This window comes from Hippoglossus stenolepis, chromosome 8, assembly GCF_022539355.2.
Source record: "Hippoglossus stenolepis isolate QCI-W04-F060 chromosome 8, HSTE1.2, whole genome shotgun sequence".
Lineage (NCBI taxonomy): Eukaryota > Metazoa > Chordata > Actinopteri > Pleuronectiformes > Pleuronectidae > Hippoglossus > Hippoglossus stenolepis.
The window spans coordinates 16,378,495-16,395,776 of NC_061490.1; the positions used below are offsets into that span (position 1 = coordinate 16,378,495).

Sequence of the window (17,282 nt, forward strand, 5' to 3'; positions counted from 1 at the left end):
AGGTACAAGCTGTATCATCACAGCCGCATAGAGCTAAATATATATAAACATATCACATTGCTAGATTTGCTATTTAATTGTGTTACAGTGAAAGCTATATATATATATTTATTTGACGATATAAAAACACCATGCCCGATGTCATCGCAGTGTTCTTATGATAATTGATGCTTGGCGTTTATTATAAGAACATAATATTTATTCATCCCTGTTTAGCCTCTTGTAGATTTTTATTTTTTTAAATTTTCATCTATCACACTAACCTCAAATCCCCAAATGTTTGTGGCCCAGTTTTTATTATCGCCAATAGGTGGCAGTGTCGTAACCAGTCCGTTCTCGATTGTCGTCCGGACGCGGAACCTTTGGATATTAGTTGTTCAACCCGGGAAGTTTTCACGAATGGACCGACTCGGCGGTTGTTGTGGCAACCGTCTTTTAGCGTGAATAGCAACAACGTGAACATCGTATGTATGGTCGTTAGTTAAGGAAGCGAATCGTTAGATAAAAAATAGTTTATCTACGTTTAACTCGCGTTTAACTCCGACCCATGTTGTTGTGTTCGTTCGGGATACAGTTAGCTAGATCTCGCACTGTGGCTAAGAGCTACTGTACATTAGCCGAACACGGGAAGTGGTGCAGCAGCGAGACTCTACTGCAGGAAACAGTGGGATGAGAATAATCTCTGCTTTGCTAGTTTCATGTTGTATTGAGTGTAAACTGAGAAGCTAGTAGCAGTGTTAGCATGTCGGCTGTTAGCAGTCTCGTCCCTGCACGGTTTCTCACCATCATAGCTCATCTTGTCATCGTTATCACCATCTTCTGGTCAAGGGTAAGTTAGAGAGACAGATTTTCACAAATCCCAAACCTTTGTCACAAGTTTAAATCATAAAAGTGAGTTTTTTCTTGCTTAATAGTTTGTGTGTTGTTTTTGTTTTTCAGGAAAACAATGTAAAGGCCTGTTTGCCTTTGGATTTCACGCAAGAGCAATATGACACTGAAGACAGAAAGTAAGAACACATTTTGACTATTTCAACACACGGCAGTAAAGAAAAGCACAGCCTTCAGTATCTGTGAATTTGTTTCAGCTTGGTGGTGGGACTGGCCGTCACCCTCGGGCTGTTTGCCATCGAGCTGGCTGGATTCTTCTCAGGGGTTTCCATGTTCAACTGCAGCCAAGGTCTCCTGTGTATCCTTTACTGTGTCGTAGTGGGTCACTCATTCATTATTACTGATATGTGATTGGGATGTAATTGATTTGGCAGAATAGAAACTAATAGAAATCAACAGGGGAGCTCGACAATAATATATCTATCTGTCCATTCATTATCTGTATACCGGCTTTATTCCTTGAGGGTGCAGTGCTGGAGCCAAATCCCGGCTTCCAATGGGCAAGAACAATAATTTATATTTTTGTTTAAATTTAGTTTCCTTGGTATGTGAATGGTCACAGGTCATACGAACGCAATGTCCCTAGTTTGATTCCACTATTATGGTTAGTTATACTCCTGTCTGCCTTTGTTTCTCACCACTGTTTAACAGATGCAAACAAACCAATACTAAACTCAGAATTACACACTTTAACTAAGTTCAGAGTCCAGGGCAGAAAAAAGGGACAAGACATGAAATTTGATCAGAACTTTACAATGAAAATGTCCTCCACATGAAATATGTGTCAATCTAAATATCTCTTGATGAGCCCCCATAACATGTCAAGGAATTAAAACTGATTTATAAGTGATATAAATAAGTCAGTCTAGTCTACAGTTACAATTCCATGACTCCACCCTCTGTGTAATCGCCTACAATAGCAACAGGAGTCCATGCCAGTGCCTCAGTGGCTCTGCTTTTCTTTCTTTTTGAGCAGTGGGAGTGTGAAATCTACTGGTGGATCCTTGCCATTTGCAGGTTAGTGTCACATGTACTTAATATTGTGTGTTTATTTCCCAAAAGTGTTTTTCCCTGACAGATACTTCACCCAGCTCTGGCAGTCCACTGCAGCGCATCTGTCTCCTTGTCTTTCTTTGTATTTGAGAAGTGGGAGTGCTGGACATATTGGGTTATTTTTGCTGTCTGCAGGTTGGTGCGTGTGTGTGTGAGTGTGTGTGCACACGAGTGAGTTGATGCTTGCATTTGTAAAAAGAGTAAAGTCAAACAGAGCAAGTATAAACAAATAATGCATTGTGCTGGAACTTTTCTGTTCATGTTTCTCCCACAACTTCTGTCTCTGTCTGTCTCCCTCTAGCGTGTTACCTGCGTTTGTGGAGATTCTTCTGTTTGTAGCTGTTTTTGGTCTGAAGAAGAAGCCACTATGAAAGACGATCCAGATGTGAAGTGCTACGAAATACAGTCCACATCTGTCTCAATGAGTCAAAAGCAAAACCAAGAAATACCAATGGAATATACAAGCCACTCTATCTGCAACATTTGTATTTTTTGTATTTTGAATGAAATAGATGCAGAGTGTTTATTTTTAAAAATGTTTCAGTCATTAGGTTAGAAAGGATTTGTGAGAAAGTCAGTTGTAGCTTTTGTAACTTTGTGGAGAAATGAATACTTATTTGTAAATAACAATTAATCTCTTTGTTTGTCAAATTTCTGTGTAAAATCTTAGAATGCTATTTTCATTCCAAATATACTTTGTACAAGTTCTTTCTTAAACTGTCGTTTGTCTTTTGCTTCTGTCTCTCAACTCTTTTGGTGCTCTAGTCTATTTTTGTCTACCTGACACACTTTTTTCATGGTGCACATACAAACACTGTCTCTTTCAACCTGACTGACGGGTCACTGCCACAACCACGGTCTTAATCCAGTGTCCATTCAACCATTTGAAAAGTGGGTTAGTTTACAGCCTTTTGAACACTTGGAAAGTACAATAATCAAAACTTCACTTAAAGTTGAATGTGCAGAATGGCAAGACCAAGTGAAGTAGGCAAAGATTCATACATTTATAAATTACTAAAATATTAATAACAATTGTTGAAATTAGTAAAGGAATATATGTAGATTTAACATATACAATACTCAATAACACCAGAATAAAAGATAATCAAATAAAGACCTCAAATGTAACTCACTTATTTACAACTTTCTTTCATAGCAATCTATTCCTTTCTCTGTTTTTACTTTTGTAAGTCATTCACAGAAAATGGATATTGCAGCAGGGCCTATTTATCCCCTTAAATATCTACAATTTTCTCTTTTTAAACAAATAATCATACTTATTCGGAGAGATTGGCAGAAATGTAGATAAAAAGCTGATCTCTCTCTCTCTCACACAATGTTGAGCAAAGGGAAATTCCTTTAAGAGGAAGCACACCAGATTTAATAAATCTTTCCTGACCCAGGCCCCATCTCTCAATATGTATCTAAAAACCTTTTTTTATATACAGTCTATGGGTGAAACTAAAGACTTTATACAAACTGGGTCAACAGTCTAGGGTCCATGATCTGATGCCGTCCCCGCCCACTGGTCCCACCTCAAATGTACACCGGGTAGTCCTTCGTTTTTTTTAGTTCCCACAGCCGGAGCGTTTTCCTGTCTCTACGACATTAAACTCAATTCTCCTCAGTTTCATTTGAAGGACTCTGATTCAACATCGACTCATGGGTATGTGTGGATTTATTTACTCATCGGTCCAGTGCATTTGAGAAGAGAGTTGGTATTTGCACAGGAGAGTTCAGATGTTAGCTTGCAGGTCTACGGTGAAGCTAACGTGCGGAAGTGGGTCACAGTGTTTGACTGTTAGCTTCAGTAATGTTCACTCAGTGTGTCTGATATTAAACAGCAGCGAGACCTGGTGTGTTTTCACTGTGTGTGTAGAGTTTTATACATTTTATATTAGCCGGGGCTGGTAATGTTGGCTGTTAGCATGAAGCTAACCGCTACACGTCGGAAGGGTTTGAGTGTGAACACTGACGTGGCGCTTCATTCAGAGAGCTCAGCACGTTACTAGTGTGAGAGATGGACTTTAATTTAATGTTTAAAATGATAAATACCCGAGTTGACGATATTACTACTGAGATTATGATGCCACGTTTAAGATTCTTCCCATATCCTGTTCTCACGATCCTTAAATCTGCTGTTGAAACCTGCTCCTTCAGGAAAAGGTGATTCATGTTAGTCTCCATTTAATGTGAAACTGGAATATTCATGTAGCTCCATCATTAAAGTGTCACACGAAGTTCCCAAACTGCAGTTGCATTACCTCCTCATACAGTCTTGCTAATAAAACAGTTTATTGGGAACACTGATCTGAAATCAGTGCAGTTCAGCGTTCAGACAACAGACCTGCAGTAAATCCTTCACACGTTTTTTAAAATTTCCAGTTTGTGTTGAAGCTGTTTTAGCGATGTGTTGATTCAACTGGGTGATTCCCGTGAAGGATGGAGTCTGTGTTGTTGTGCCGTGTTGGCAGGTGTTCCACTTCAGGTTTCAGGTCAACAGCAGCATGAACCACATCCTGCAGGAGGATCACACAAGAGGGCTGCGCAGTAAAACAATATCAATAATGATCCCAATATCAACATGACAAAGGTTCAGTGTGTAGTATTTCTTATAAATGTGTAAGTACAGTGAGGAGGTTGAACACGTGATTGATCTACCTCAGATTTGTAAAATGTTTTGCTGTTTATCACGTGTTTGTAATTCTCTGCTAATAAAGAAGTGTTAAAAACCACATCTTTAACTCGGGAGCCATTTTTATCATGATTTTTTATTTATATAAACACTAGGGTTTATTGCAGGACTGTTTAACAAGGTGTTCCTAAGAAAACAGACAGTGCAAGTCGACTCGCCTGATATTTTCCTGATGATGTCATTTCTCTGGGCTTTGCAGCGGCGAACACAGGCACCTCCCTCGTGCTGTCCAGTCTGCTGTCAGTGCTGGTGTTTGCCGGGATGCAGATGTTCAGTAAACAGCTGGGATCTACGGAGTGGCTCACCATCCTGGGAGGTTTCCTGGGCTCGGTCCTCTTCATCTGTTCCCTCACTGTATCCTTTTGGTGGCCTTCATGATTTTTACGCATTGTTTAAAATAGCTGTTTGTTATTGAACAAATTTAGGGTTATTTTGATGACAATGGAGCCTTCATGAAAATAAAAAAAAAGATTCAGATTGATTCAGTCTGTTACATAGATAGAAATATCCATATGTTCTTCTTTAACATTTAATCCAGGCCTTTAGTAATCTGGAAAACCTGATTTTTGGGAAAGGATTCCAAGCCAAGATTTTCCCAGAGAGTAAGTGATGAAGTTAAACTCGTGTTATCAGCACACTGTGTCGTTTACCCTGATAATAACCTGTGTAATTCACATTTGATCATTTAACCACATTACAAACAGTGTGTGCCCTTTTATCAGTGAACAGTTTTGTAATTGTGGTTCTGCTCTTCATTCTCTCGACTTCCAGTTCTGGTTTGCATGTGCCTGTCACTGTTTGCCTCTGGTCTGGTTCATCGTGTCTGTGTCACCACATGGTAAGTGATAATAAAGGCTTTTTTCAGTCGCTAAAAAAAGTTAATAAAACTTATTTTTAAATTGTGTTCCTGAGCTGTGTCCGTCTTTTTTTCCCTCCAGCCTCATCTTCTCCCTCTTCGCCCTGTACTACATCAACAAAATATCTGCCGCTCTTTACCAAGCAGCTGCTCCTGCAGTCACACCGGCCAAGGCTGCCAGCAAGAGCAAGAGGAAGAACTAATGACCCTGTGGGATGGCACTGGAAGTTCACCAGGCAATATTGTCCAGATGCTGATGGACAGTGAAACACAACTGTGTATATTTTGTCAGAATAATTTCTCCAATCCACGACCCTCTTTCTAAAATCGGCTTATTTCAGTGAGTGCAAATTTGTAACCGTTACGACATAGTTTTTGTTTTACAGTGATCTCAAATTTGAATTGTTCTTGGTACACTAAGGTGAATGAACAGCTATCTACATTCCATTGAAGACCTTTTCCTCAGCACTGTTTTTACACTGGTAACAATGAGATTCATCAGCCCAACCATGTTATTTGTATATTCATCAGCACATCAAGTTACTTTTTTGTTTAATTCATTTTGTAATTAAACTCTGTAAAAGACTTTTAATGTAATGTTCTTCTTTCAAACAGTGTCCAGTTTGAATGTGTCAGGTTATTTGTTCAGCGAGGTGTGGCGCTGCCTCAGCTAACAAGGACACACCTTCACCAAGGCCCCACATGCCCCTTAAAGTCAATCAAATAAATTCAAATGTCGAACACTTGTAAATATCAGTCCTTTGGGCGAAGTTAACAGTAACCTGCTTGGATCCCTCTCCCACACACTGTGGTCTGAGCCTCCCGGACGAATTTTAGCATCGAAAGCTGCTTCATGGTCCTGGGCCATGATAACAAAGCACAGATGTGCAGCACGAGCGTCTCACCTTGAGTAAAGAATATCCCGAGATCCATGACTGTGATGCACATAGCAAATGTTCTAATGTTCACATGCTCAACATCTCTGAGCATGTGAACATGGAGTTTGGTGACAGTAAAGCCACTCTCTTGCTTCGTAGAAATCTGGAGGGGTGGAAAGTGAAATCACTGATGTGCCCTTGAGCAAGACCTCACAGATAAATGATGCCTTCTCAACAGTTCCAGGGAAGCTGCTCTGAGGCCAACAGATCAGTGTGTGCTTGTTCTGGACAGCTTCCAGGTGTGAGTGTCTGTGTGAACAGGGCGTTCCGGACAAAGACAATGGAGTTTCCTAAGATAAATAAAAGCTGTGAGGAGGATATGACTGTCTCCCTCATTTTAAGAGGTAAATCTTTTTTATGTGTATTGTGTGGATACTCACTTATTACAGACGCTAACAAGCTGTGTTGGACTTTAGTTCTTCCCTCAGGCAAACTATTACAAAGCTAGTCTCCCTCTGACACCAACGAGTGTGGTATTTCTCAGCATTGTGTCACTTTCCTCTGCTCTTTATTGTTTGATTATGATTAATTTTTCTGTAACTTTCTGCGCCAAACTGCGAGAGGTGACGCGCCTCATACTTCTCTTCCTCTGATTTCCTGTGGCACATTTTAGGCGCAAATAGGGCGGAGGTGTTAGACGCGCCTGTCACGGATATGACATCATCTGGAGAAATGTCCGAGGGGAAAAATATTTGCATTAGCAGAAACTGTGTCACATGTGAAAGTTGTAGATTCAGCTCAGTGTCTCAGGAGGTGACAGCCCCTGTGCGTAAAAACAGTGGATGGAGTTTGTACATGGCGTTTCCACATTGTTTGCTCTCTCCTCTTTCTCTCTCTCTCTCTCTCTACCTCTTCTCTCTGTATATACCTCCCTCTCTCTCTCTCTCTCTACCTCTTCTCTCTGTATATACCTCCTTCTCTCTCTCTCCCTCCCATCACACTGGGCGTTGCCAGCAGACTATAAATGCTTGGATAAACTTTGCCTGGAGCTTCTCTCTGAACTTCTACTCCCTGCCACTGCGGTTACGCGTCCTGGTAAGTTCATACTAACCATTTCAACACTGGCGTCTTAATTGTTACTGTCTTATAGAGGCTAAAACTGATTCATCTCAGTTAGTGTAAGGAGTTTGAGGCTTGTACAATAAATGCAGGAGCTGATTTTAATGTTTAAATGTAAAACTTGTCAAATCTGTGGGCTTTGGCTTTTTTTGCGAGTTTCTCTCTCCTCGTCTGACAAGTACCGACAGGTCCTCTGTTTGTTCGTCCCTTTAGTTGTTTGTACTTTTACATCCCACTTCGTTCTTTCCCCTCTGAAAGTCAACCAAAAAAGGGCGAGTTGAAAGGAGAGGCAGCTGGGGGAGGCAGGCAGGAATGATCTCACTCTACAGATAAGGATTTCACTGTGTGCCAGAAAACTATGTCTCATATTCAAAGAATGTGATTTGAGCGCCAAGTAAAACCAACATCCTCACTTACAAATTATTAACTATTATTGTAACTTATTTCCTGCTGCTTTGACTGCAGCTTAATGCTTTGCAAACATTAATAGAGCACAGTTATAAAAGTAAGAGGAAGGTTAATTCATTGTATAAAGTAGGGCAGGGCCGTGCAGAGACCTTTAGAGGGATGGGCACTCAAAGTTATAAAAGGCCACTTGATGGAACAAGATTTTAAAACAGCAGGAATAGACCAATATCATTTTCACTATTAACTGTTGAAAAATAGAAACCTTGTATTCAAACAGAATGAGACATGAAATCGTACAATAAATAAATACATGATACTTAATGCACAATCTTCCAACACCATTTCAGGTTTTTAACAATATTTACTTTCATGAGAAATGACAGAGATGAAGGGAGCTGCAGTGACGATTGTAATGATAACAGTATTGCCAATGATGGTGATAGTAAGTGAACTTACCCTGTCGCACTGAGCATCAAAGTGCACATCATGCACGTGAATGTAAACTGACCAACGGCAGCCAGGTCATTTTATTTATAGCTCGATCTTCATTAATTGTCAAATGACCTTGATAAAGGCCACAGGCATGCAGGCCCTAAACATCATCCGTTATGCTGAAATCCTGCAAAAGATGTTACGACTCTCACAGATATATTAAAGTTTATTTTCCGTGAAATTAATCTCCAGATTTGTCTTTTCTCCTTTCAGCACAAATTTCCGGAGCCATGACTAAATTGGAGACCTCCATGGAGTCCATCATTAAGATCTTCCACGACTATGCCAGTGAAGACAAGGAGGGGAGGACCTTAAACAAGAAAGAGCTGAAAAAGCTGCTGGAGAATGAGTTACCCGGCTTCCTGAAAGTAAGACCCCTCAGTATTCCATTAAATCTGATCTCTGGCCTCAGTACTGGTCAATCTGCTTAACTCACTGCTCTGGGTTTAACTTTTTTCCCCCAGAGAAATCCAAATGCAGTGGACTCCATCATAAAAGATTTGGACCAAAACAAAGACGATAAGATAAACTTTGAGGAATTCATCGGGTTCGTCGCCGGCCTCTCAAACGCCTGTGAGAAGTGTTACGACCTCTCTCAAAAGAAGGCCAAGAATTGAAAGGCAAATACTACGGGAAATATTAATGCTGAGTTTTTTCTTGCAAGATTCATAAATAAAACTACATTTGACAAGATTTCACCTTCTGTTCGTACATTTTGTACAAAATACCTTTTTTTCCTTGTTCTTGCTCTTTGCCTCCAATTTCATGAACACCTGCATCCAGTTTAGTCAAGAGAAGTTCTGCTAAATGCCAGAGAAATATCTCAGAAAGAATATTGATGAGTTCACATCTGATGCACATCATTCCACTCATAAATCCTGCTTGATAGTTCTGCAAAGACAGCAGGTTTAAGTATGGGAATGGCTCAATATGGGGGTGTGCCGGTATCAGATATGTTTTTTCCAAAGCCTGAATCTACTTGTTACTGTTTCATAAGGGCCTTTATACCCATGGGAGTCAAGGGAGTTTTCATAATTACTGTCATTCTTTTCCATGTGTTTCTGATGATATTTGGTTTTCACCAAACAGATCATAGAAATCTTGTTGTGATAAAAAGTCACTAATGTATATCTCACTTTTTTCTCAGCATGTCTATTCTCAATCACCCAGGGAAGTGCAGTTGTTGCTGTTGATGCTTTATATCAAGCTGAATTGAAAAGGTTTTATTTTGAAAAGCTGTGAACTTGGGTGTGAAGATTGTGTCAATTGCTTAACAGACCTCAGAAATAGCCGACATGCAATGTATGAAGAAAAAAAACACAGATTCGATTCAAACTTAAATAAAAGCCATGAACAGTAGTATAGAAAATTCTGATTAATTTATGAAAAACATGGACTATAAAATTGTAGTTGCAGATAAACCAGGTAGGATGAACACAAAGTTTTCTAACTTCACTCTGCACCATAGACTGTTTTTAAAAAGCTCTGCACACAAAGACTAAAATGTAACAGTACATTGTTAACATGGTCACAGTCAAGTTTAAAATGTAGACTGTGTTTTTAATGCACATTTTCATGTAACAAGATAAAATAAAAACGCCTGTTGCATCTACATCAATAACCAAAGAATTCATGCAGGATAACAGAGACAGACCAGTGATTCGGAGACAGTCCCAGTTACAACTTTCACTAAAGCTTAAGACAGTCGTGTAAGATGAAACTAAATCAATTACTTGAACAAGTTTTCATCTATCTGCATTGCTAATGTGAAACTGTGGTTAATAACCGTCATGTTCATTTATGTCCTGTTGATGTATCGTACTTTGCTACATGCCTACCTGCACCGAACAGTGGATATGATCATAGTACTGTTGCATCAGTGTTTTGTTCTGTTTTTTTTCCTGTTGCTTTGCATGAATTGTGCTCGATGCACGTTGTGTGTTTCTTAACTTTCTACTACATTCATTCTATGACATCTTGTCAAAGGGTTAAAAATATCTGTCCACAGAGACGGGATTCATGTGTTTTGTGTCCCTTTTTCTGGTAAATGTTTCAAACCCCACAAATGTCTCTTTCCATCAAATAGAACAATAGTTGGTTCGTTTCTTTGGAATCTGGAAGTGGAAGGAAGTTCCAAAAACTCATCAGCAGAAATAATCATTTCTGATCATTCTTAGAAGTTAGTGATACAATTTATGAATTGGCCCTTTAAGCAAAGGGTTTGTGTAGTGTCTTAAATTCAACACTAGATGTCATGACAATCTGTTCAGACAGTTCACTCAGCATTCTCCTCTTGTTTCCTCTCTTATTTCTAATTATTTATTTCCAGTAAATGTTGCAGGGTTTAATCAGGTAACATTTTTTAAATATAGGAATATTCTCTACACTTATTCAGCTGTATGGAGGTGATGCTGACTTCTTTCAAATAAATGAAAGGTTTCCTCAAGAGTATTTGACAGAAGTTGAGTGTGTATTTTCTGAGCTGCTCTTTTCTCCCACAAGATTTATGGATATAATCACAAAATATATATCACTCTGATTATGACTAATGGAATAATCTGCCTTCATTGTTACCGAAAGGTAGAGAAACCTGAACGCCACACCCATAATTTTGACACAAATGTATGAATAGTCTTATTTCACATTTTTTATCATTTATCATCATTGTATCGTCTCAAATCATATTTTATCGTATTGTATCATATTATATCGTATATAAACGTATCGTATTTTATCTTATCATATCCGATCTTATCTTATCATCTCATGAACATTTCTTCCATTCTCTGTGACTCACAGCTTTTGTATGTATAACTTGTTTTACCACTTTTTCATTGTATTCTTTTTTTTGCATTTGGACGGGCGTTGCCCCATCTTTTAAAAATCTGTTTTTCAAAACACTATAAAGAACAAAATGTAAAGAAGAGGATTCAAAGTTATTTCTAATTGATATCCAATCAGTCTACATGTTCATGATGACTTACCACTGCCGAGATAAAGAACCTCTCCAGCAGGGAGGCTGTAACTCATACCTCAACCAGCAGAGTGTGGAGAGATGAACTTTTTGTTGTTTGCAACACCACATGATCCTCCGTCTCTATTTTCTCTCCCTCCCCTGCAAGGAGAATCTGATAGTGTTTGATAAGTGGAGGTAATATGGTCTAAGTAAAGCGAGGCCGGCCCTGGACACTCTGAACTGAGCTGTAAAAAGGGACTTGGCAGGAGGCGAGAGAGGCGAGGAGAGCAGCGACATGAAAGTCTGCCTTTGTGCTTCCTTGGAACAGAGATGTGGAAAATGGAGACTGTGTTACGTAACAGTCGAGCAGGATGAATGGAAGCGCCTCGCCTCAGAGTCAGACATGTTCAAACACAGTGGAAACGCTCATACTGCTGTAGTTTAACTTTTTCAGCTGACTTTTGTCTGCTGCTGGTTTTATTAAGTTAAACTGTTAACTCAGTAGCTTAACTGTAAAGAATAGACAAGTTAAATACTCAATTTGTTTTCATTAGGTAAAAGATCAATCTAAGTTACAAACATTCAAAAGTGTATTCACCTTTATTCAAAATAGCACAGAGAATTAACATGAGGAATAAGAAGTTACTTTCTAAACGGTTACAAATAAAAAAACAATATTTTTCTACCATCTAGTACCATTTCATATCTGTTAACGTTATGTGCAATTGATTAGAGGCAGGTTTTTGAATATATACATGTGAAAGGTAAGACGTGATCAAAAAACAAGGGCAGGGTGGGACCATATGATGTTGGTATAAGAGCCATGAGTCATTGAGAAAAGCAAGGAATTCCCTTGTGGTAAAAGTATTTACGTTCCCACAGAACTTTGTTGACAGAAGGCAACAGGTTTTTTCAGTCATGTTAAGTGTAATGTACATTTAGCACGGGGATGGTAGTTATACACCAGCATGAAGTATTGTTTTGATAAAGAATCATTCATTGAATACATTGCAAATAGGAAATTACACATAGCCGTACTAATGGTAAATGGACTGTATTAACCACTTAAAGCACATTACAGTACAAGTCTCATTCACCCACACTTTCATACAGGGCTTCACACACCACTCGTACGCTGTCAGCACAGACGTCAGAGGCAATTTAGGGTTCAATATCTTCTCCAAGGACAACTCAGAACTGGAGGAGCCAGGGGATCAAACCACCGACCCCCAAATAGGTGGACAACCGCACCACAGCCGCCCCAATTTTTTATATATATATATATATATATATATATATATATATATATATATATATCCATATGGAACAATAGCAAAACTGTAGTGCAAATGCACACACACACACATCTCTGACTTTTTTTTGGAATGAAACCATACTCGTGCTTTTCATTTACTTTAATGAAACAAAAAAATTACAGCACACACACATACATGAAATCTGCATGTAAGGCATACATGCAAACATAAACAGGGTCCTTCAGTGATTATAAATGTTCTATTTTTATATCACTGTGTGGCTCAGCTGTGAGAGTGAAGAGAGTGGTCTGGGTGGAGTGGGGTACATTACACAGGCATGAATCACTGCTGATGTTTGTATATGTGTGTGCGTGTGTGTCTTTGTGTGTGTGTGTGTGTGTGTGTGTGTGTGTGTGTGTGTGTGTGTGTGTGTGTGTGTGTGTGTGTGTGTGTGTGTGTGTTTGTGTGTGTGTGTGTGTGTGTGTGTGTGTGTGTGTGTGTGTGTGTGTGTGTGTGTGTGTGTGTGTGTGTTTGTGTGTGTGTGTGTGTGTGTGTGTGTCAGACGAGTGCCTTCTCTTTAAGAGGAGGCTTTCCCACTCGCTCTGACCACACTCTCATCTGGGACCAGGCTGGTGAGACAGACGTGATATTTTCTTTGCTTCTTGTGAACGAGGACTCTGAGGTGAGCGCGGATGGAAACTATGAAATGCTGGAGGAGGGAGTTTTTTTCGGTTGGAAAGACCGAGCGGACGATTCAATAGAATAGAGAGAATATTGTGTAGAAATGTTCTTTACTAACGTTTTTCTACAGCTCTGAACATTTGTTGTACTGTTTATTTTGACTTTAACATCCTGTGTTTATGTCATTGTCTAAAATATACGTCTATAACTGATTTTATCAAGAGATTTCATGAGGCCTGACAACACAGTGCCTGGATAATCTTCTTCTATCTTGTTCTTTGTTGCATTATTAGTGGTTTTAAGGTATTTTATTCTGCTTTTCCATTGATTCATCTGTAAAATCAATTACAATCTTTCCCCTCAGCTTCCGATATGGCTCGTCTGGATCACGTCATCACAAACATTGTGGATATATTCCTGGAGTACGCCGACGATGAGGGCAAGAAGCGCCAGTTAAACAAGGAGGAATTAAAGAAAGTGTTGCAGCAAGAAATACAAAGTCCCGAGTTGAAAGTAAGTGGTGCAACACACTCAGGTTACATGATACACACAATTATCTATAATAAATATGCCCCCTGCGCCTTATTCACTATATTCTGACATCTGCTTTTGTGCATTTCCTACTCATCATCTAACTATAAGAATCTATTTTCAAGGGTAAAATCAATGCAGATGACATTGAGGAAGCCATGCAGATGCTGGACAAAAACCATGACGGTGAGGTCAACTTCCGGGAGTTTTGTCGGTGTGTGTCAGACCTGGCCAAGTGCTACTACAACAAGAAGACAGGCAAGGGAGGCAAGAAATGCAAGGGCAAAGAACATGAATGTGAGCAAGAGGACTGAAGATTAACTCTTAAAATGTTGGAAGCTCTGTAACATATTAGAAATATTCTATATATATATATTTGGCATGTACACAACTTAGATGTCATGTGTGACCCAGTCTTCCAGATGCTATTGCTATCAAGCTATTTTGCACGTTTAATAAAACTCAAGCCTGTTTCTTGTGTCTAAAAAATGCATGCAACATGTGATGTTCACTTGTCTTTCAATAACCTGCTTCCATTCAATACAAACTGAAAATAAACTTTCAAAAACGAATGAATTTGTCGGGGGCTTCCTCTGTCGTTTAAATCAATCACTGCATGTCTCGCTGGAGAGTATCTGGTGTTGTTGTTGTGAAAGGAAACAAACACTGGCTCATGAAACATTCAGCAGACATCACTCACTGTGTTCTCCAGTGCACACGTCACCAGCAGTGCTTCATTATAGGAAGTGTCTCCTCTATGACTTTATAGTTGGATGCATCGGTCGAGGAAGTAGTCAAACATTTTACTCACCAATAAATGGACAGAAATGTACCCAAGTAAAAGCAAAAGTACAACATTAACTTTTCTCCATTGGTAAAAGTACTTCAAGTATTGAAAGTAAAGTTCTTGTCACTCTGACTGGATCAATTCTCCTCTTGGTATGGATTGATTACTTTTATATAAAAAACAGTGTGAACACGTAACTCAGTGCATTTTCAAAATGTAGTATTAAGATGTACTATTTGCTGAAACATGTAGTGGAGTATAAGTGAAGAGAGTACCTGAAATAAATCTACTAAAGTAAATTCCAGATACATGAAAAACGTACGGTAACGAAGTAAATGTACTTCATAACAGCCCACCACTGCTGAGATGGACTGTTCTCCGTAGGTTGAAACTGTGACTGATGTCTTTGTCTTCCATAAAAGTCATGTGTCTCAGTCTAGATTCTTCTATCGCTTCATAAATGTATGTTAAATTAAAAACAAAAATCCCAAATCATCAGAAACAATAATGTTAGATCTATTGTTTGGGGGCAGAGTGGACAAACAACTTACATGAAACTGTCCTTAATATCATGTTGTATTAAATTTTACATCTTATACACTGGATTTACATCCACACCACAAAGTGTTAACCGCCTCACATTCCAGCCTGTGGAGAAAAAAACTCGCCTTTCTATTGGTTGTCATTTTGCCCTGCCTTCCTGACAGGAGTTTGTGATTGGTTGCGGGGCCTGTTGGGTGGAGCATCCTGCAGTCAGAAATGTAAAGAAATGAAAGAGTTATTATTAATGTGACTCTGTGAGCACACAGTAAAGTCAGGACAGGTCGTGCAGGTTCACCGTTAATCTCATATAAGACGGGGCGAGCACATAACGCTGAATATGACAATAGGATTTAAGCCTGAAGATTGAATATGTGCACCTGCACCGCCTGTGTGTGTTTGCAGAGGGGTTAACTTGTGCATTTTGGACATTTTTCAAACAACAAAGAGTGAACTACTGCATGTTTCTGATGTAATATCTGGAAGTTTCTTTGTATGAATGAAGCCAAAGCACATTTATCAAATAAGGAAATGAAATGCCTTGCATCGTAACAAATGTTTCTGTTATTCAAATAGTTTATATTTCCGCTCACAAGAATACAGTTTTTTCTAAAGCTGTTTAAAAATGTTGCATCTGGAAGTTTTGAGCAGTCATACAATGTCATGAAACTAATCGGGGTAGAAATTAGGGAATGCTGTTTTTTCATCTCCAGTGGAGGGCTGTTGATTCGAATCCATTTTAAATTGTGCTCTCACCTCTTCTACTCCCTACAACTGCAGATGATGCAATCGATGCAATATCCCCTCTGACTGCCAGGTGGCGCAAGTGCATCAAAATACTGCACTTCTGCACAGAAGTGAGCATCTGCCACCACTGGCCATCTAAGCAAGTTGAGTATCTTTAGTTAGTTAGTTAGTTTGGATTACTTTGATAGATTTAATTTTATCGATGCTTTGATGTTTCCTCATTGCAAATTTATAAGATTTATGATTCTTGACTCTCTGTTATTACAGTTTGCTTCATGTGCGTATTGGGTGGTTGGTGGTGGAGGTCAACCAGTATAGTTTCCCTTTGTGTTACAATTGTATGACAAGTGCCCTATTAAAGATGCAGTCATGGAAATGTACAGGCGTGTAGTTGAGATCTAGTTTAAAAACAAGTTCAAAGATGGGTGTGGTCTGTGCCTTGATTACTGAGTGCTCATGTGATAATGTGGTTTATACTATTGAGTTCTCATTGGTCTGAACCCATGATGAAATATCTTATTTGTTTTATGGACAGTTTCATGTTGTCAGATAGGTCATATGAAAAGGAATTGGAATGATATTTGTTGCCAAAAACTGCCACCAAGAGCGTATGTTTGACACACCTAGACCTAGACATAAAAATAAAGCGTTGTGCTAACTAATACTTATCATGGAAATCTCGTCCAGTCCCAACAAACCAGTTCACCAGTCCCTTTGTGCGACACTGTAGATAGAGCACAAAGCAACTGGTGAAGCTGTTTGTACAGCGAGAAACCAGCTTCACCAGTTGCTTTGTGCCACAGGTAAAATATTCATCATCGCTCTGAGGGTGGCACAACAGTCCCCTTAAATTCAATGAAGCTGCACCAAATTTCACCAACTCATACGTATCAGTTCCTTAAATGAGCCTGATTTATTTTATTAAGAGTCGTGAATTACTCCCTGTAAAAAGGGTGAAAGTGTGGAAACACGCCCTCTCTCATCCATCCTACCAAGTTTCATGGAAATCTGTCCAGTTCTTTTTGTTAATCTTATGTTACAAAACAGAGAGAGGTGGAAACATTACCCCCTTGGCGGTGCGTTATCAGTTAAGTGGAATGAGGATATTTTCACTGATCTCAGCCATGTTTGTTTCCTCCCACACACAGTGACACTGAATATGACTATGCATGCAGTGATTGTTATAAACAGACAAAGGAACACACAACACATTCAATGCCATAGTTTTATTCTTTCTTATAGTGAGGAACAATGAAAGTCACATTCTTTAGCTTCCGTGTCAAATTTGCCACCGGTCTTCTCTTTACTTTCCACAGGCTGCCTCACAGCCTTTCTTCTTGTTGTAGCCGCATTTTGCCATGCAGCTCACATGCTTGAGAAACTCATCGAAGTCGA

The 17,282-nt window shown here is 39.2% G+C and overlaps 4 protein-coding genes across 5 annotated transcripts; all 4 read left to right on the top strand.

The window, feature by feature from the left end:
* Nucleotides 1-360: 360 nt before the first annotated feature.
* tmem107l (transmembrane protein 107 like) lies at nucleotides 361-2,658 on the top strand. 2 transcript variants are annotated; one of them, XM_035162822.2, is made up of 5 exons: nucleotides 361-829; nucleotides 940-1,007; nucleotides 1,086-1,186; nucleotides 1,809-1,905; nucleotides 2,243-2,658. In XM_035162822.2, the coding sequence occupies exons 1-5, from the start codon at nucleotides 743-745 to the stop codon at nucleotides 2,310-2,312; spliced, it is 423 nt and encodes a 140-aa protein (XP_035018713.1). In that variant the 5' UTR covers nucleotides 361-742; the 3' UTR covers nucleotides 2,313-2,658. The 2 variants fall into 2 exon arrangements, with proteins under 2 accessions (XP_035018713.1, XP_035018714.1); XM_035162823.2 differs by lacking the exon at nucleotides 1,809-1,905 and adding an exon at nucleotides 1,980-2,076.
* Nucleotides 2,659-3,456: 798 nt separating this feature from the next.
* krtcap2 (keratinocyte associated protein 2) lies at nucleotides 3,457-6,078 on the top strand. The gene is made up of 5 exons (XM_035164383.2): nucleotides 3,457-3,607; nucleotides 4,836-4,990; nucleotides 5,175-5,238; nucleotides 5,408-5,474; nucleotides 5,575-6,078. The coding sequence occupies exons 1-5, from the start codon at nucleotides 3,604-3,606 to the stop codon at nucleotides 5,693-5,695; spliced, it is 411 nt and encodes a 136-aa protein (XP_035020274.1). The 5' UTR covers nucleotides 3,457-3,603; the 3' UTR covers nucleotides 5,696-6,078.
* Nucleotides 6,079-7,306: 1,228 nt separating this feature from the next.
* On the top strand, nucleotides 7,307-9,082 carry s100a10b (S100 calcium binding protein A10b). The gene is made up of 3 exons (XM_035164384.2): nucleotides 7,307-7,465; nucleotides 8,603-8,757; nucleotides 8,854-9,082. Exons 2-3 carry the CDS (start codon nucleotides 8,620-8,622, stop codon nucleotides 9,004-9,006), a joined length of 291 nt encoding a protein of 96 aa, XP_035020275.1. The 5' UTR covers nucleotides 7,307-7,465; nucleotides 8,603-8,619; the 3' UTR covers nucleotides 9,007-9,082.
* A 4,053-nt stretch (nucleotides 9,083-13,135) lies between these two features.
* On the top strand, nucleotides 13,136-14,385 carry s100w (S100 calcium binding protein W). Its single transcript, XM_035163880.2, has 3 exons — nucleotides 13,136-13,283; nucleotides 13,647-13,795; nucleotides 13,939-14,385. The coding sequence occupies exons 2-3, from the start codon at nucleotides 13,655-13,657 to the stop codon at nucleotides 14,125-14,127; spliced, it is 330 nt and encodes a 109-aa protein (XP_035019771.1). The 5' UTR covers nucleotides 13,136-13,283; nucleotides 13,647-13,654; the 3' UTR covers nucleotides 14,128-14,385.
* Nucleotides 14,386-17,282: the final 2,897 nt, after the last annotated feature.

Coding starts and splice junctions, on each gene's coding strand:
- krtcap2 (XM_035164383.2), top strand. Junction 5,239..5,407: donor AGCCAAGATTTTCCCAGAGA/GTAAGTGATGAA, acceptor CTCGACTTCCAG/TTCTGGTTTGCATGTGCCTG. Junction 5,475..5,574: donor CGTGTCTGTGTCACCACATG/GTAAGTGATAAT, acceptor TTTTCCCTCCAG/CCTCATCTTCTCCCTCTTCG.
- s100a10b (XM_035164384.2), top strand. CDS start 8,620: ATGACTAAATTGGAGACCTCCATGGAGTCCATCATTAAGATCTTCCAC. Junction 8,758..8,853: donor AGTTACCCGGCTTCCTGAAA/GTAAGACCCCTC, acceptor TTTTTCCCCCAG/AGAAATCCAAATGCAGTGGA.
- tmem107l (XM_035162822.2), top strand. CDS start 743: ATGTCGGCTGTTAGCAGTCTCGTCCCTGCACGGTTTCTCACCATCATA. Junction 830..939: donor TCACCATCTTCTGGTCAAGG/GTAAGTTAGAGA, acceptor TTTGTTTTTCAG/GAAAACAATGTAAAGGCCTG. Junction 1,906..2,242: donor TGGATCCTTGCCATTTGCAG/GTTAGTGTCACA, acceptor GTCTCCCTCTAG/CGTGTTACCTGCGTTTGTGG.
- s100w (XM_035163880.2), top strand. CDS start 13,655: ATGGCTCGTCTGGATCACGTCATCACAAACATTGTGGATATATTCCTG. Junction 13,796..13,938: donor TACAAAGTCCCGAGTTGAAA/GTAAGTGGTGCA, acceptor TCTATTTTCAAG/GGTAAAATCAATGCAGATGA.